Below are 19,138 nucleotides of genomic sequence, written 5' to 3' on the forward strand. Positions count from 1 at the left end.
CAACAAGTAGGGACTCGAGAACAAGGCATGGGAGGAGAGGGGAAAGGAAAGGGGAGAGACAACTGCAGTGAAGAGGAGGCGGCTAGTGCCAGCAACATCATCGAAGGTAGTGGCAAGGAGGAACTCGAGAGCGGAGTGAGGAGGAGAAGGAAGAAAAAATAGAGGACGAGAGAAAAACTATTTTTTAAAAAATTAAGATAACTACTTCAGCAATTGTGGCTCATCCTGCAGCTATTTTGATTACAATTTGATCAATCGCAAGATAGCCCTAAACTATAGCCTAACAAGCAACTAAACTTACGATGCAAATTGAGTCATAGGCATCTATACTAGTTGATTAGTCCATACCTACAAGTACTTAAGTTGCATCCAGCTCTATTTATGGGACTCCAAAGAATCCCAAATTCCAAAATCAAAAGACATCCTCACCTTCGAGTGTTATTCAAATTTTAATTTCTGAATTGATTAAAATCAGTAAAGATCCAAGCTTATATACTTTCCATGATACGCTACTCATCAAAATCCAGGCTACTTTACTTTCCATGATAAGCCCATAATTAGTGCCCAAATTCTTTCAATTCTCTTTGGACTAATCTTTAAAATGGTAATCGAACAGATTGCTCTCTCTCTCTCACTTTATATATATATGTGTGTGTGTGTGCGCGCGCGCGCGCATACGCGTTCATGTCTCGGGCTGCTTTTTGTTGGTAAACTTGAATTGTAATAATAAATAGCACAAGAGTAAATACAATTATGAGGTGCAATCTATCCTTCAAATCTTAAGGATAAAGAACAATGGAGCGTGGGCAACTCTCATAGCCAATGTTTGCTGTATTGCTTGTCATGAAACTTTTTCTTGCTCATGACTCGTGGCTCATGGCTTGCCTTCAAGAAAAGAACCTCCTCCCACAGCATAGTATTTAGAAGCTACCTATGGTATGCCTATAAGGGCTTGTTTGCAGTTTTATACATTAACAACATACTAGTAATTCTTCCATACAACTATTGAGTTCTTTCAAATTAAAGATATGATGTTTTCTAAAAGAATTCAAAGATGTGGCGCACAACAAAAATGCTGCAAGCATTTATATTATTTTGATTTAAAGATTATCATCTAATTCTTCCTTTAAAAAAATTCTTTCACAATTAGTTTTTTTATCATTTTTTCTTAAAAAAATCTATCTTGATCTCATCTTGCACGGACGATGCATTTCTTTGTTATACAACGTGAACAATTTTATAAGAGAAACAAAATAATTCAACAAATAATATTTTTATATATTAAAATTGTTAAATATTTTTAACAAATAGGTCCACCTTCGGTATTAAGGGGTTAAACTTATATTCCCTTGTTCTCTGCATCCATGCAAGTTTCTTCAGAATGCTCACGCTCAGCCCGTTTAATGAGACAAGCTTGCAATGATGTTTGACCTCTGACCGGTTTCCTCGATCAGACGAACTTGATCAAGCTTCTCACCAATCCAAGCAGAGCTATTAGATCGGTGAAAGAAGGTAAAAATAAAATAAAAATAAAAATCGAGAGGATACCGTGTTTGTAGAAAAGGAGGTCTGTCCGAATCTTTCGGCTATGTGTCAGACAATGAATACGCTGTCGCAAAACAGCTTTTGCCCATCTGTCCGAAACCTGCCCAAGATTCGGTCGGTTTCGTGGCCAAGTGCGATTGCCGAGGTGGGAAGACGTGACAGTCTCCGCGCCGGGCGCTGCGCTCCATGATATTACGACAGCGCTGGCTTCTTCGAAGCTTCCCCCTGATGGCGGCAAGTTCAAGACTCCGAAGGAGACGGAAGGCTTTAGCGGCTCGACATGCAGCGAGGTTTGTGCTAGAACCTGACAGCATGTGGTCCTCATTGATGAGGGCCAAATATGGAGCTCTGATATCTGGAGTGCGTGGAGGCCGCTTCCATTCTCCGGTGTGGAGGGAGATGTGTGCTAGGGCTACGTTGGTGCTATCAGAGATGAGATGGGCCATTGGAGATGGGCGGTCTATAGATGTTTTGGAGGACAGGTGGGTGACTGAGCAGCCGATCAGCCGTCTTCCGACCTTGGTGGACTCGGCGAGGATCGCTGGATTTAGGGTTAGTGATTTGATGGACCCAAAGGGGGGCTGCTGGAGGGAGGGATTGATTCGGGAGGTGTTTGGGGAACAGCTGGCAGTGATGATCATGGACCTTCCGATTCCTATGCAGGAGGTGCCAGATAGGTTAGTCTGGTGGCCGATGGGCCGAGCACAGGTGCGAGCCAGGAATCTCCACACTTTGACCAGTAGGGTGTCAGACCGGCAGATTGAGGGCAAATAGATATGGCGGTTACGGTGTCATCCGCGGGTGGCGCTCTTCCTCTGGAAGGTGGCATGGGGATGCCTACCGACCAGGGGTATGCTAGCCAGACGGGGCATGCGGATTTCTCAGTGCTGTGATCGGTGTTCAGGTATCGAGGAGACCATTGACCATGTTCTATTACAGTGTCCCAGGGCTAGAGAGATATGGAGCAGGTCTCCTGTTCTGTTACCCCAATCGGTGGAGTCGGTTCAGGATCTGATGCACGTGTTGAGAGCCTCTATGCGGAGCCCTTGTTCTGTTGAGGCGGGCATCATGATGGCACGCTTGACTTATCATATTTGGCTGGATAGGAATGCTGGTCTATTTGAGGGTAGAAGGTGGTCCTCGAGGATGGTGGTGGATCGAGCTATGCTATATGCAGGGGAGATTACCGCGGCTACTGCGTGGTTCACTTCTGGGATGGCTAGGGACATCTGGGGTACTCTTTCCACTGCTACAGCGCCCAGGTTCGCCCTTGTTTCTTGGGTACCCCCACCCCTTGGTCATCTCAAGGTGAATTTTGATGGTAGTCGGTCGGTGGATGGTGTCTCTGGAGGTATGAGATTTGTGATCAGAGACGGGAGGGGCAGATTGATAGCCGCTAGTGGCCGTCGCATACCAGGGCTTACCGTTATTGGAGCAGAGCTGAGGGCTGCTTGGGAGGGCTTATCCTACGCGAGGAGGGTCCTCGGCGCCATCCGGGTGCATCTCGAGGGAGACTCTTCGGTAGTGATCGATTGGATCCAGGGGGTGGACAGGTTCGGTGACGGTCATCCACTCATCTGTGAGACTAGGAGACTGGTTCAGGAGATGGGTGACTCTCATGCTACACATGTGTACCGGGAGGCGAACAGAGCTGCTGACTGGGTCGCCTCCTACGTTGCCAGGCACTCCGGAGAGTTTCTTTGGACATCAGCAGCTGATAGTCCCATTCCGTTGTTCTCTTTACTTTCTTTTGATATGGCTGGATGTACTCAAGTTAGAGTTATATGAACTGTCGTTTTTACCAAAAAAAAAAAAAAGAGGTACGTTCCTTCCAAAGTTCCAATTGCTTCGTGGCTTTTATTTTAATATATATTTTTTTTATTTGCGGTGGTGCAAGCGGCAAGTTCAATACGCGGGCGTCGATTAAATCAAGGAACCGCATACTCTATGCCTGGATAGTTCTATGTGGATATGCTTTCCTTCTATCAGTATTGAGATGGCGCTGGGATGACGTACTCACACGTGGATGGCCTAGTGAAATTTTCCACGGATTGGAAAGGGCACACGAAAACTTGCAACCTGCATCGAATATTTTCTGATGAAAGGAAGGCTCAGTGGAGGTTGCTACGTGGATAGAGTTTTGCCCCTCCCCTCCTCTCCTTTTTTTTTTCACCCAAAAAAAAAGAAAATTCAGTTTTTAAGTTTTAGATTGTCCTGTTGCCTAAAGTTCACCAAAAAATCAGTGCATTGAGAAGTTCAATATAAGTAGCTTGTCAAAAAAAAGTCTGACGACGGAACAGTGCTCTGGGGAAACTTCTAACGGATAGTTTCCTGCCGGAGAACTCTCCGTCGGTGTCGACGCCGGCCTAGGCGAAGTGGTCTCCGGCGTCGCGGGAGGCCGGTCGTCCATCCGGGTGGCGGGACTAGCGACGGGACCTGCTAACAGCTCGACGGAACAGGGTCTACTTAAAGTCTTCTTCCTTGCAGGGCGCCCTATGGATCGGAGGGGGAAGCAATCGACGAGGACGACAACGGAGGGAGCGGCGAGAGGCAATGGTAAGAGTTCTGGAGCCTGGACGAGGCCAGGGCCGTGGGTGACTCAATGGCCCACGGCCGCGGAGATCGAGCGGCTGAGCCGCTGCTTTCCGGAGGTGTTGCATCCTCCGGAGGAGCCGATCGCGGCGGCCCGGCTCGAGTGGGAAGGGCGGGCAGCGGTGGTCCGGAGCTTCGGCCGCCGTGTCCCAGCCGAGTGGGTGGCGAAGGAAGTCGCCGCCCGGACTAAGCTGACAGAGGTGGTGGCCGTCCCGCTTGCGGACGGCTACCTCGCCCTGAGGTTCCGGTCGATGGAGGACCGGGACCGGGCGCTGAGCGAGGGCCCGTGGGTGGTGGCCGGGCAACTACTCGCCATGACCCCCTGGGTGCCGGATTTTGAACCCGGTGAGGAGGCCGTGCAGACGGCAACGGTGTGGCTCCGCCTGCCTCGCCTGCCGCCGGAATATTGGTCGACGTCGACCATCTTCTACATAGCTGCTCGGGCGGGCCAGCCGGTTGCTGTGGACAGCTTCACAGAACAGCGGCAGGCGATGGGCTTCGCCCGGGTGAGGGTGGTGGTTGACACCACCAAACCTTTGCTGCCGGGAGTGCTGATCCAGGGGAAGACGAAGGTGCGATGGCAGCCCTTCGTCTTCGAAAATGCCCCGGTGTGCTCCCGGTGTGGGCGTATGGGCCACCAGGTAGCGGCTTGCCGCTCTCCGGCGACCGCTAGCGCCGAGGGGGGCTCGGGTTCGGCTTCGGCTTCGGCCTCGGCGGCGGCGGTGGACCCAGGGGGCGGGTCTGCCCAGCCAGCTCCGGGCGTCGGGGAGAACGCACAGGGACCGATCTACGGTCCCTGGATGGTGGCGACACGGCAACGAGTCCCGCGGGAGAATCGGCCGCCGTGGCCGGGGAAGACGACCGAGGCGCACCCGGGGCCCGGGTTGCCCTCGACTCGGCCGCTGTCTCCGGCAGCTCGACCAACTGCGCCGGTGTCCCCGACGGACACCGATGGCTGGCAGAAGCCGGCGAAGGTGGCTCGCCGCCGGTCCCCACTAGCCGTTGGGGGGGATGGCCACCCGGATACCTCCCTCGGCCCCTTCCTGGTGGACTCGGCCGATGACCTCCTGGCCGAGTCTGGGGACTCGGGGCTGAGTCGACGACTCGGCAAGGCTCCGATCAGGGCCGATCCCGAGCCTAGCCGGGCTGCCGCGGCCCGGGCCAAAACCCAGAAGCGGCCCAGGCCGCAGGCGGGCCTTGGCCCACCTGGGGGTACCGGGCGGGGGGCCCAGCTGGCCCTTGTACCTGTGGGCCGAGGGAACCCAACCGGGCCCCCCCAGCGCTACCGGGCCCACGAGGCCGGGCGCCGGGGTCGCAGGTCGGTGGGGGCGGGCCGGGGCGCGATCCGCGACGCGGGCGCGGCCCACGCAGTCGGCGCAACCCGCGCTGTTGGCGCGGTCTGCCCCAGCAGCATGCCGGAGTCTGGGGACGCGCCGAGCGCGCTGAAAGCGCCCGGTGCTGAGGTCGTGCGGGCCCAGGATTTGCTGGGCCCGTGCGATGATGCGCGCGGCCAAGGGGCCGCGCGGTCTGCCGAGGAATCGCGGGCGCTGGGCCCTCAGGCCCAGCCCGCGGTTGGTTCTTTGGGCCACGCCTCTTTAGGCCCACAGGCCCACTCATATACGCGCCTGGAGGGTCGGTCTGGACTTGCGTGGCAAGGCCCGAGCGAGGAACTAGCCGGGCCTTTCCGGTTTAGGCGTCCTCATCAGGGAGCAGATTTGGAGCTGGGTCCCCCCGCACACGACGATCATCTCACTTTGGGTGTGACGAGTGGGGCTCAGCCTGGGGACGTGCGGGTGGGCATTTACCATGATGGAGTCTTTCGGTTTGGCCCTTGGCCTCCGACTGGAGATGAGCAGCGGGAGGATGCACCCAGTGGGAGCGAGGCCAGGGACCACATCGTGCCGCCTTCGTAGGGGGGTCAGGCCGTACCAATGGTGATGGGAGGGGACACGGACCACACGACTGCTGTGCAGCACATTAGGGCGGCAGTCATGCAGGTCGCATCTGCTGAGCAGTGGGAGGGCCCAGGTAGCACGCTTGAGGCTGGCCCCGCGGCCCAGGGGGAGGATGGGTCAGAGGCCGACTACGTGGACTGTGATCCATGAGGATCCTAGCCTGAAATTGTAGGGGGGCGGCCAAGCCGTCCTTCATGTCATCCTTCAAACGGTTAGTGCAAGTTCATTGTCCGGAGATCTGCTTCATCAGCGAGACCCGGCTATCTGGTGAGGGGCTTGTACGTTTGAGACGGCGCTTGGGGAGGGACTGGGAGTCATACACAGTCGATTCCCGAGGGCTGTCGGGAGGTATCCTGCTACTGTGGAGGCGAGGGGTGGCGACCTTTGATGTCTTCCACAACTGCCCCCAACAGGTAGTTATGGTTGCTTCGGCACCGGATGTTGCGCCATGGGTTTTGTGTGGGGTGTATGCGAGCACGGATTATAGGGTCAGGAGAGTCCTTTGGCAGGAGATCGCCAGCCTTACCGCCCAGGGTGTCCCGACAGTTGTAGTTGGCGACTTTAATTGCATATTGAGTTCGAGCGACAAGAGGGGTGGGGCAGCCTTTATGGATAGAGCGGACAGAAGGGAGTTTCGCGATTTTGTGTCGCGTACTGGCCTGGTGGACTATGGGTTCTCTGGACCTCAGTTTACTTGGTGCAATAATCAGCTCGGCAGTGCTAGGGTTTGGGAGCGTCTAGATAGGGCCTTTGCATCCCCGGACTGGATCCTCTGTTTTCCTACATGCAGGGTTAGTCACCTACCTCGGATCGCCTCAGACCATTGCCCCCTGCTGATTTCCACATCATCGGGACCTAGTCATCATAGCCCCTTCTGTTTTGAGAAGGTTTGGCTATCATACCCCCAGTCTTGGGACATTGTCCGTGAGGCATGGCGCATCCCGGTGCGTGGAGATGCTATGCACCGGGTGTCGCGCAAACTAGAACTGGCCAAGAGGCGCCTTCGGCGGTGGAACCGTGAGACTGTGGGTGACATCTTCCGGAGAGTAGAGGGGGTAGAGACTGCGATCTCTGAGTTGCAGCGGAAAGAAGATCTAGAAGGTGAGCTCTCGGTGGATGATATGGGTGATCTCCGAGGGCTTCTAGCGACCCACCACTCACTACTACGGCAGCACGAGATCTTCTGGCGACAGAAATCTCGGGTTCAGTGGGTACATGAGGGTGACCGCAATACTAGTTTCTTCCACTAGTCTACGATTATCCATAGGCAGCGGAGCACTATCCACTCGCTGCGAGACGGGTCTGGACATCGGGTGGAAGGTGAGCCTGCCATTCGCCAGGTTTTGTTGGACTTCTTCCGTGACAGATGGACGGCGGATGAGGAGTCCGGCGACAGAGACCATCCCTTGAGGGTGGATGCGAGAATCGAGGATATTGAGAACGCAGCCCTGGTCCGACCAGTGTCCGCACACGAGGTTCAGGAGGCAGTCTGGGCTTTGGCTCCAGACAAGGCTCCGGGTCCGGACGGGTTCCCCCCGTTCTTTTTCCGACAGTATTGGGGTATCATTCGGACAGCAGTGGTAGAGGCTATTCAGTGCTTCTTCTCTCAGGAGAGGATGCCGGATGACTGGAAGGCTACCTTCATCACACTCATTCTGAAGCGTCAGGGGGCGGCGGAGCCTGGCCATTTCAGACCCATTAGTTTGTGCACAACCTTGTATAAGGTTGTGGCCAGAATAATGGTCCGTAGGATGAAGCCCTTACTGCCTGGCATTATCAGTCAGGAGCAGGGGGCTTTTATAGCCGGCAGAAACATCTCCCATAATGTTCTGTTGGCCCAGGAGATGATGTGGGATCTGCAGCGAGCATCGAAGCGACGTAGCTTGATGGCTATTAAGCTGGATATGGAGAGAGCTTACGACAGGATCAGCTGGAGATTTCTTCAGCAGGCACTCGAGGTGTACGGCTTCCACAGACAGTGGATCGGTTGGATCATGGGGTGTGTCAGGGGTCCAAGGTTTTCTATCTTGGTCAACGGCACACCTTCCCCTTTCTTCGAGTCCACCATGGGGCTGCGTCAGGAATGTCCTCTATCACCTTATTTGTTTATTCTTTGTGCTGACATTTTGTCTCGTGATTTGCAGAGGGTGTGTGCCCGCAGAGAGCTCGAGGCCTATGTTCCCGCCACGGGGGCTAGTCCTCTTTCCCACTTACTTTTCGCTGATGATTGCCTTCTTTTGGCCAGGGCGCGGGTTTCTGATGCACGGGTCCTTCGGAGGGTAGTGGCGGACTATTGCGCGGCGTCAGGTCAGAGAGTTAACTTCCACAAGTCAGTAGTTCACTTCAGCCCGAGTACGGAGAGCAGGGTCAGACAGGAGATCCGAGGGATTCTACAGATACCTCAGCAGGAGGAGACATTGACCTACCTGGGAGTTCCTATCACAGGTCGCAGACTGCGGGTGGCAGAGTGCTCCTACCTGGTGCAGCGGGTGGAGTGCAGGTTGGAGGGATGGAGAGCGGCCTCCCTGTCTATGATGGGAAGACTGACTTTGATCAGATCAGTGTTGGGGTCCATGCCAGTATACCTCATGGCCAACACCGTGGTTCCGAAGTCGACCCTGCTGAGGGTCGAGCGACTGCTGCGATGTTTCCTGTGGGGGTCATACGGCGGAGGCCACGGGGTGCACTTGGTGGCCTGGGAGCATGTCTGTCGGCCTACCAGTGAGGGCGGCCTCGGGGTGCAGTCCCTACTGGAGCGGCGCGAGCTTTTCATTGCTCGGCATGCAGCTCGGTTTTTGTTAGAGCCACACGGGCTGTGGAGTCAGGTGATGGCGGCCAGATATGGCCGTGGGGGCTCAGAGGCGGCACGGAGAGCGCGACGAGTCTCCTTCATGTGGCGTGAGATTGGGAGGTATTTGCCGACGGTGTCAGCAAATACCAGGTGGCTGATTGGCGATGGGCGGAGTATTGATGTGACTGCGGACCCATGGGTGGATACTGTTCCACTGAGGTGTTGGCCGACCATGATTGATGCCGAGGCAGTGGAGGGGTTGCGGGTCTTCGATCTTCTTGCCCCAGGAGAGTCAGCATGGGATGACGCTAGGTTATGTCAGCTGTTCGGAGGATACCTAGCTGAGAGGATCCGGTCCCTTCCGGTGCCAGGTTGCGGGGGGCCTGATGTCAGGGTTTGGGGCACCTCTTGCCGGTCCAGGGTCAGTCTGAGAGATCTCGCCGATGTTATCCTGCAGGAGCATGAGCCGGGGCAGGACTACACTTGGATCTGGAGGTCTGGGCTCCACCCGAGGGCGGCACTTTTCTTATGGAAGGTGGCATGGGATCGCCTCCCGACGAGAGCAGTGCTGAGCAGGCGAGGTTGGGGGATCCCTGCGGAGTGCGGGACATGTAGTGTTGAGGAGTCGATCGACCACGTGCTCTTCCAGTGTACGTGGGCGAGGTCGGCATGGCTGTGGGCAGGGTTCCCGCAGGAGGTTTGGCGTGGGAGGCCTCAGTTTGTACAGATGATGCAGCAGTGGCTGGCCCGGCCCCGGACAAGTCAGGAGGCTATTCGAGCGACCTGCACAGCACATCAGATCTGGCTGGCGAGGAACGCCCGCACCTTCGGTGAGCGCAGGGTGTCACCGAGGTTCGTTGCGGAGTTCGCGCGAGTCCAGGCATTGGAGATCAAACTTTCTTCAGATGGACCTCTGATAGCTCGGGTCACCTGGGGTTCCCTCTCTGCTCCGGCAGCTCCTCAGCAGGTGTTTTTCACCTGGGAACCCCCACCCCCGAGTTTCCTCAAGGTCAACTTCGACGGATCGGTCATGGATGGAGGTGCGCGAGGAGGTGTGGGTTTTGTAATACGGGATCTGCACTCCAGAGTGGTGGCAGCAGGAGGCTGTCAGGTTTTCGGTACGTCGGTGCCCGGGGCAGAGCTACGAGCTGCCTGGGCGAGTCTTCGTTATGCGAGGCAGGTACTGCAGGCTGACGCGATTGTCTTGGAGGGCGACTCAGCCACAGTTATTAGTTGGATCCAGGAGGAGCTGAGGGGTGAGGGCTCAGACCATCCCTTGGTTCGGGATATAGGGACGATGTGTGGGGTTGGGGTGGCCATCCAGGCCAAACATGTATTCAGAGAAGCTAATGGGGCAGCCGACTGGGTGGCTGCCTTCGCGGCTCATCATTCAGGGTACACTTTTTGGATGGGGGAGGGGAAGCTGCCACTGGCTCTTCGTGAGTTAGTCTTTTTTAACTTTATTGGGTGTATTCACACACGTACTGTATGAAAACCCGTTTTTAGCAAAAAAAAAAAAAAAAAAAATGTAAAGATAGAGAGCCCGTTCAGACCATCAACAACTGATTGCCTACTATGAAGAGAGCGCAAAATGCCTAATAATTTTCAAATGGAGCAAGCATGAAAAATCTAATTAGGGGAGAGGGGAGAAAAGGAGGGAGGGAAGTAGAGAGGTTGGATCAAGCCTCTTCAAAGGAAAAATTATAAAGAGAGAGAAACTTAAGACGATGGGACTTGTAGTAGGTAAATCTAGCCAATGATGGCTTGTTCTGACCGGTAGCCAAATGTGATAGTTGAAAGAGAGAGATAAAGGAGAGGGGAGGAGAGAGAGAGAAAACAAGGAGCGAAAAATAATTACATCTGGCTCACTAAAAGAGGGAGGGAGAAGCATAGGGAGAGGAAGAGAGAGAAAAAAGTGGCAGCCAGAGGGATAATGAAAGAAATACAAAAGAGAAAAAAAGAGAGGGACTTTGTAGTTGACTGGAGTTAGCCTACCAATGAAGATGGGTTTTTTTATAGAGGTCTTACAACTCATGGAATCTTGGTCAATGCATGTAATGGCAATGGACATACCTATCCCATCTATAGTTTCAATAATGATGTTATTCTCTTCTAATATATGTTCGCTGTAATTCTCATTAATTGTTATAATTATTATAATGGTTGTTACATATCTAGAAGTATGCTATTTCAAATTATTTTTTAATTTTTAAAATATGCTTGTCACAATGATCATTATAGAAATATAAGTAAAAGATTAATAATGAAAACTGATGATATATATTATTGGCCTATCGGATATAACACTATGCTACTCAAAGCACCTAGGAAAAAAAAAGCTTCTTAAAGAACAAAAACTCTCTCCCATTTCAATTGTAGAATGGCATACTATTTGACATAAATCAATCATGTCGGTCGAGGACCTAATATAAACACCAATTAAATCAGGCAATAGTAGTGGAAGAAAAAATTCAGAAGAGAAAAATAAATGTCTTCGAAAAAAAGTAAAGGCCAAAATAATGAGTTCATCTCTTCTCTTATAAAGAGTCCATGCAACTTTCTAACCTCTCTAAAAATTCTCCCAACCTCTCTTCATTTAACTCACTCCCTTTCTTTACACACACTCTCTCCCACTAAAAGATGAAAATATATACCATTACCTCTCACTAAAAGATAAACTCTTGTATATTGAGTTAAGACTTGACTTAACATGATAATCTGATTGGAGAAAAGAAATATTTTTTTCAAATCGCTCAACTTGAATTTCTCAAAAAATAATTAGAAGAAGAAGGAATATTGCGAAAGTAGGATTTAAATTTACTTTTCTTTCAATTAAATCATCCACAAAAAAATAAAGTACAAAGCCACTATTTATAATGGTGAGGTTTGCCCTTACATAATTTGGGTCGAATTTTTTTCTAATCCTAGTAAAACTCTCTTTCCTAAGATAGAGATCTCTAGAAATCTTTTAGAAAAAGCTAAAATTTTGGAGAAAATAGATTTTGACTTCTACATCAACTCTTTCTTCTGTTGCTTTGTTTGATTCTTCTTGGAAAGAGAGCTACGCATGGTCAAAGTTTTATCCAAAAAGAAAATTTTCGATTTGACCGGTCCATTTTGGAAAATGATAAAATTTTGGCCGATCCAACCTCTAGGAGATTAGATCAAAATGGTAGATCTTGAAAAAATACCCAATTTAAAAAAAAATAAGATCATCTCAATCGAGCTTCGTATGACTAGTTATTGTCTTCTAAAATTTGGGATATGACTTGCATTTCCGATGTGGCGTATCTTGCTCATGAACCCTATCCAATCCTGCTCGTAGTGGCCAAAGTAGTCAACATCAAGTCTAAGGATCCTCATGAATCAGGGCAGCCCCTATTTAAAAGATTTAGCTACCACTAAATTAGAATTGAAGGTAAAAAAATGTCTGCTTCCTTCGTCTCACGGTTGAACCATCTGGTTTTGCTTGGAGATAGTTTCTGGTCAAGCTCTTCTTCATTTATGAGCCTCAGCAAACCACTTGTTCTGCTCCTGCATCTGAACTTTATGGTAATGATGCTCGTTGATATCCTTCCTCATCGATGACTGATGACCCAAAAATTGATTTAAAGATTAATTTTGATGATCACAAAACCTTGAAGTATAATTACTAATGTTTGTGTTGCAAGAAGAAAGATAATTTATTTTGCAAGGAACATAGCAAGATTGGAAGAATACAAGAAGGCCTCCAAAGCTCTCAAGAAAAGTTGGAAGAAAGCTACAATTTATTGGCCCAAGTTTCAAGTTTAAAGAATTCAAGTTGGAGGAGCAAATTTAAAGAAAAATTCAAAAGAATAGTCCTCGAGTCGACTCCTGGAAGTTTAGAGTCGACTCTGGCACTCTAGAGTTTCAAGAAACAGTGCTCGAGTCGACTCCGATACTCTACGAGTCGACTCCGACTGAGAACAAACAAAAAGACAGAGAGTTGATTTTCAGCGCTACAGTGATCTCGAGTCGACTCCAACTTCAGTGCTACAGTGCGGAGTCGACTCCCAGCTACAGTGCCGGCAGACTACTATTCACGAGTCGACTCCTATTTCAGCCGAGTCGACTCCTGCTTCAGCCGAGTCGACTCTAGCACGCTGGGAGGCATAACGGCTAGTTTTTTCTTGATTCCAACTGCTCTATTTTTGTCTCTAACGGCTAGATTTTTGTTTCCACTCCCTCTAAAGCTATAAAATCAAGAGGAGAGCTAGGAAAGAATGCATGGAAGTGGGAGAAAACATTTAGGGAAGAGATTTGAAAGAGATTACAAGGGAAATCTCCCATAAGCACAAAAGGGCCATTCAAAGTAAAATAGAGAGAAGAAGAGCATCCAAGTGAATCCCAAAGCTTCCTCTCCATCCGTGTGCTGCCTCGGAGATCCTCTACTTCGTGCAAAATCAGAAGAGGGGCAAGTGAAGAAGAAGCCGAGTTCCTCCATCTACAAATTAGTTTGAGGGCTTCTTCTCTTTTCTTTACCTATTTACATTTGCTATATTTGCTTATTTGAGAAGCTTGTATTTGATTTAAACTCTTGTTCTAATATCTTGTAACTTGATTCAATCAAGGGATTGAATCAAGGGGATAAGGTTTGTTGGTGAGCCAAAGGGAAAAACCAACGTTGTAAGGTTGTGGTTGGTGAGCCTTTGGGGAAAACCAACTGGGTTGATTGTGAACCCGGAAAACAATCATTGTAAGGTTGTGGTTGGTGAGCCTTTGGGAAAACCAACTGGGTTGGATTGTGAGCCCGTGAAAACAATCGGTTGGTTCTAGTCGGTCAGCCTGTGAAAACCGACCGAGTTCGTTGTGATCTCGCAAAACAACAAGTTGGGTTCTGAGCTTGTAAAACAACCGACTGTAATCTAAGGGATTATAGTGAAATTCCCAAGAGGTCTTGGGGAGTGGATGTAGGTGCTGGGGTGCACCGAACCACTATACATCTTTGTGTTTGTGATGCCTTATCTCTTGTATTTCATGCCTTCCATTCATGCTTGATTGTGTAATATCTCTAGCTTTGTTTTCTATAGAGTTATAAGTGATTTGCTTAGCTTCCACTCCATTCTTACCATACACATAGATTAAGATTGATCATACAACTATAAGTTAATTTTAGATCAATTGCACCCTAAAGCCATAGTATAATTGCTCTAGCTTAATCTTCCACTGCTTTACTTGTAATTGCCTAGAGCTTAAGTAAATAAAATCCTATTATTCTGCTGCAGTCTATTCAAAGTAAAAATTAGGGAACATAATTTTTAGAAAACCCAATTCACCCCCCCTCTTGGGTTGTCACCTTGGGCAACAAGTGGTATCAGAGCAGGTGCTCTAAGATTAATTATTGATCTCACGATCAAAAGCCAAAGATCATGACAACTCAAATAGATAGTCTTCTAGAAGAGAGACAATTAATTGATAGGCCTCCACTATTTAATGGCATAGACTACATATATTGGAAAGCACGCATGCGCATTTTTATTCAATCACAAAACTACTACTTATGGAATATCATAATAAATGACCTTCACACACTCTCTCAAACTATTAATGAAAAAGACTTAGCACAATTGAATGCTAATGCTATGAACATACTATATTGTGCTATCCATGAAACTATATTTAATAAGATTTCTGCATGCTTATCTGCTAAAGAAATCTGGGATACTTTAGAAATTATTTATGATGAATCTCAACTTAGCTCACATGTGCTTCAATTACATACTAATAGTGAGACTGCAGAATCTCCCACATCAGCCGAGTCGACTCCCAGTTTGTCCGAGTCGACTCCTAGAGGAAAACAGTCTGAAAGGCAGAGACTCAGTTTTGGAGACCCTGTGAACGAGTCGACTCCAAGTATTTCAGAGTCGACCCCCAAGTTAGCCAAGTCGACTCCAATAAAGTCCGAGTCGACTCCGAGGCAGGACAGTTCAAAAGACAGAAAACAAACTCTTCGGCCTCTGAGAATGAGACGTCTCCCGAAGATCTCGAGTCGCCTCTCAAGTCAGTCGAGTCGACTCCAAGTTAACCCGAGTCGACTCGAGGAAGAAAGAACAACAAAAAAATTCAAAAGCTTCCTAAAGACAAAGAAGAAGAGGAAGCAAGAAGAAAGAAAGAAAGAGATAAAAAGGAAGAAACTTTTGACCAAGGAAGAGTCAAGCAAGGAAATGAAAGCTAGGAGCAACAATGATGATATTAGCTCCAAAGAACTACAAGAGGTAACTAACTTTTGCTTTATGGCACAAGAAGATAAGGTAAAATCTGAATCTATTTTTACATCAAATAATTTTCAAGAAGAATTTTCTTATGATGAACTTTTAAATGCTTTTTATGATTTGTATGGTGAATGTAGAAAATTAGCTATGAAAAATGAAAATCTTAAAAAGCTAAATTTGCAAATTTCAAAAGAAAGAAATTCTATTGCTGAAATACAAGACAAACTAAATTCTGAAAATAAAAGCTTAAGGTTAAATTCAGAAGAATTGATTCAGAAAAATCAATATTTAATTAAAAAAAATCAAAAGTTAAGTGAAGAAATTAACCAATCAAAATCTCTTATTAACAAATTCACTGTAAGTTCAGAGCGATTAAAAATGATGTTTGAAAGCCAATATGTTGCTTATGATAAATCAAAACTTGGCTTGACTCCTTTACTTAACAATAAATCTCTTGAGAAAAAGGTTATCAATTCACCAAGCAAACCATTAAATAAGATAACATATTTCAAACATGAAAAGAATGGACATAACAACTTTACCTATCGTTCTAACATAATTAAATCAAGTGGTAAAGTTATTACAATTAAACAAATTTGGGTTCCAAAAGGAACCATATGTCCTAACTCTCAAGGACCCAAGCAAGCTTGGGTACCCAAAATGAAAATATGAGGATGTAGACATAGGTGTGCCAAGATACCCATGGAACAAATAGAACTTTCATACAAATGGGTGTTCTAGACACACGTCAAAAAATGAAACTTAAAACATACTTATGAAAAGTAATTTTAAATAATAAAATAATAATAATAATAATAATGAAATCAGTAAACCTTGCATTTCATCATTATTTTTGCTTTAGTATTTGATTAAAATATGAATTGCAAGTATTGACCAATTTTGTGATATAGAAAATACTTTTGGAAATATAATCAAATCACTTCATTTTATAGTATACTTTACTCACTATTGGATAAGTTGCTAAAAGATTAATCAATTTATTAAGAATAACTCTATGAATTCTCTATATGCTTGATTGAGAGTTTTTATCCATGGCATTATTGTTTATTGATCATAGATATGATAATGTGTACTTGGTGTGCTTTTGAATATATGCACTATGAATACCAAGATTAAAGAAACCATCTTTGGCATATAAAATCAACTCATGCTAGTATGTACTTAATCTCAAAAGACCTTGCCATTGGCTTACTTAGATTATCTTCTGAAAGGTCAAAGTTTACTATGCATGCTAACTAAGGAAACAAACAAAAATCAATTTCTAAATCTAAAGATGTTGTTTCCATCACTAAGTTTTCAAAAGCTTACATTGGATGTGTTCTTGGCAAATAAAATTGAAATATTTTCTGTATTTGCTAAATCTTGTAAAAGTGTTTCAAATGATAAAGGTTTCCAAACTGTGAAGATAAAGAGTATCATGGCACACTGTTGAAAACCAAAATCCTGATAAAGTTTATACAGAAATTAATTATTTCAGCACCAAGGACACCTTAAGTAAAATAGGGTTAATAGAATTCTTGAAATGAAAAAGACAATTGTGTATGATAGTCATCTACTTAAATAATTTTTTTTTAAAAGGCTATCATTACTGCTTGTCATACATATGACTTCTATTAGATCTATTTTTGATGAAAACTTCTTTTGATCTTCTGAAAAATAGAAAATGAACTATTGCATATCTCTCATATTTTTCAGTCGTACATACTATGCTTGATATGTTCTTATAAAAATAATGCCAAATCTGATAAAGATATTTCTATCCTTGGATATCATTCATCAAGCAATGCATATAGAACATTCAATGAAAAGATTCGAGTTGTAGAAATATCAATTCATTTTGTTCCTTATGAGATTAATGATTAAATTATATATGGTTAATCTTTTACATATAACAATCTGAAAACTTGTTAATAATTATAACCAAATTGAGTTTTTCAGAAATGCACTTAATAAAGAAAAATTGATGACTACTAAAAGACTAAATCAAGAAAAGATGAAATAGATCTTGATTCTTGCATGATTAGAAATAAAGATCACCATTATCATTTGCTTGCTTTATGAGCTTTATATTCTATCAAATGAGTGTGTAGAATGGACACCTATGTGCTTACTTTATTAAAGAAGATATATGTTAAATTACCACCATATTGAAAACACTCATTACAAATATGATAAAGCAATATATAATTTGGAACAAGCATCAAAAGCATGATATAAAAGCTTAAGTAACCTTTTTGATAGAAAGTAATAGTGATAAATCTATGCATCAAAAAGAAGAATTTGTGATATCTTATTTGCTCAAAGTATGCATTGATGACATCGTTTTTGGTTCTACTAATGAAGAGTTATATGAAGATTTTACTTAGTTCATGCAAGGTGAGTTTGAAATATGTATGATGAATGAATTAACATCTTCTCTCAAACTCCAAATTAAGACAAACAAGAAAGGAGATCTTCATTGACCAAAGTTAGTCCACAAGAAAACTCTTATAGAAGATTGGCATGAAGAAGGTATGTCTATGACCCCATCTTGTAGAATTTGAAAAGGATGAGCAAAGTAGATCTATTGTTTTAAAGCTGTATTGAAGCATGATAGAATAATTATTTTGTCATACAGCTAGTAGACCGGATGTATGCTCATTATGTGACCTTGTGCAAGACTTCAATCTAAGTTTAATGAATCATATTTTATTGATAACAAATAAATCATAATCTGAATTTAGATAGAAACAACTGTTTAAGATAAGTTGATTAAAATTTAGCTAGCGTGTCTTATTAATAATTATCTTAAGCAAATAAAATCTAAACTAAATCGTTTTTGAGAAATTGATTTGACCTTGATAAATCTTCCTATTGCCTCACATGCTTGTCCTTGAACCATCTTGGTTAATGAAACTATCTCTTTAGTTCAAGTGATATGTGCTTGCTTATATTTAGGCAATCTCTTGAGTAAAGTGACTCAATATTCAACTATTGTCATATCTTATATTGAGTCATCTAGTTAAAAAATATGTTGGATGAATATTTTGTATCTTGAAGAAACTAATGACTTTCTTTCAAGAAAGAAAAGGAGTTTGTTAATGCAGGATCCTTGAGCAAGAAAATGAGAGATCTCAACTTGAAGGATATCTCCATGTAAGATACAATAAACATTCACATGCAAACAAGAGAGAGGACCTTCTTCAGCCAAAAGTTCATACATAAGAAATCTAGTAGGTATTTGACTGAAGAATGCAGAATGAATTGGTAATTCTAGATACTTCTCTCGTAAATTAATTGAGCAAAATCAATAACTTAAATCTTATTATGGCATGATTAAGGTCTTTAATTATTAATTTTTGATATCATGTCTATATATATATATATTGATTGACTTATACTTTTAGAAATTGTTTCATGGTTTGCCCAAACTATAATATATTTTGCATATGGCATGATGTCTTGAATTATGAGTTCTCAATATTTTGTAATGTTCCAATGCTTGAATGTTTGAAATACTACATAAAGTTTTTTTTTTAAGTAATATTAAAAAGAAATTTCAGTTTTATCATTCACGATTATCTTTGAAAGTTAAATAGATTTACAAAAAGAAGAAGAGAAGGATATTTCTATTTAGGCAAAATGAATTGATCTTGATCTATCTTTATACTTGCCTAACTTTGATACATAATGTCCTAATACTTGTTAAAATATCCTCCATTTTGTATCGAAACTCAATATTAAATACAAAGATTCTGAAAGTGCTCGAATGTTATTGAAATATGTATTTTCAATCTTAGTGATTTAAGATGAGCTACAATCTAGAAGATACATATCTCAAATTATAATTTTGAAAGCCTTCTTGGAAATTCTTATGAAAATTCAGAATCTGATTTTGTATAAAAGCTTAAACGTAACTTAAAAATGCTTATATCGTTACATTTTTGTAACCTTAGTTATATGCTTTAATGATCGCGTCATTCAGGAGAATAACTCAATATGATTTCTAAATGAAAATTTTA

General features: G+C 45.1%; 1 protein-coding gene across 1 annotated transcript in view; it reads left to right on the forward strand.

Moving 5' to 3' along the window:
- Positions 1-6,068: 6,068 nt before the first annotated feature.
- Positions 6,069-19,138, forward strand: part of LOC120104997 (uncharacterized) — a 50,159-nt gene continuing 37,089 nt past the window's right edge. The window contains exons 1-3 of the mRNA XM_039117014.2: positions 6,069-6,208; positions 6,265-7,299; positions 7,459-9,850. Of these exons, the coding sequence (XP_038972942.2) occupies positions 6,069-6,208; positions 6,265-7,299; positions 7,459-9,850 (3,567 nt within the window). The remainder of the gene's footprint in view (positions 6,209-6,264; positions 7,300-7,458; positions 9,851-19,138) is intronic.

The sequence above is a fragment of the Phoenix dactylifera genome, chromosome 16 (assembly GCF_051530095.1).
Source record: "Phoenix dactylifera cultivar Ajwa chromosome 16, Ajwa_hap1_PhDact_Kaust_v1.1, whole genome shotgun sequence".
In the NCBI taxonomy this organism is placed as follows: Eukaryota; Viridiplantae; Streptophyta; class Magnoliopsida; order Arecales; family Arecaceae; genus Phoenix; species Phoenix dactylifera.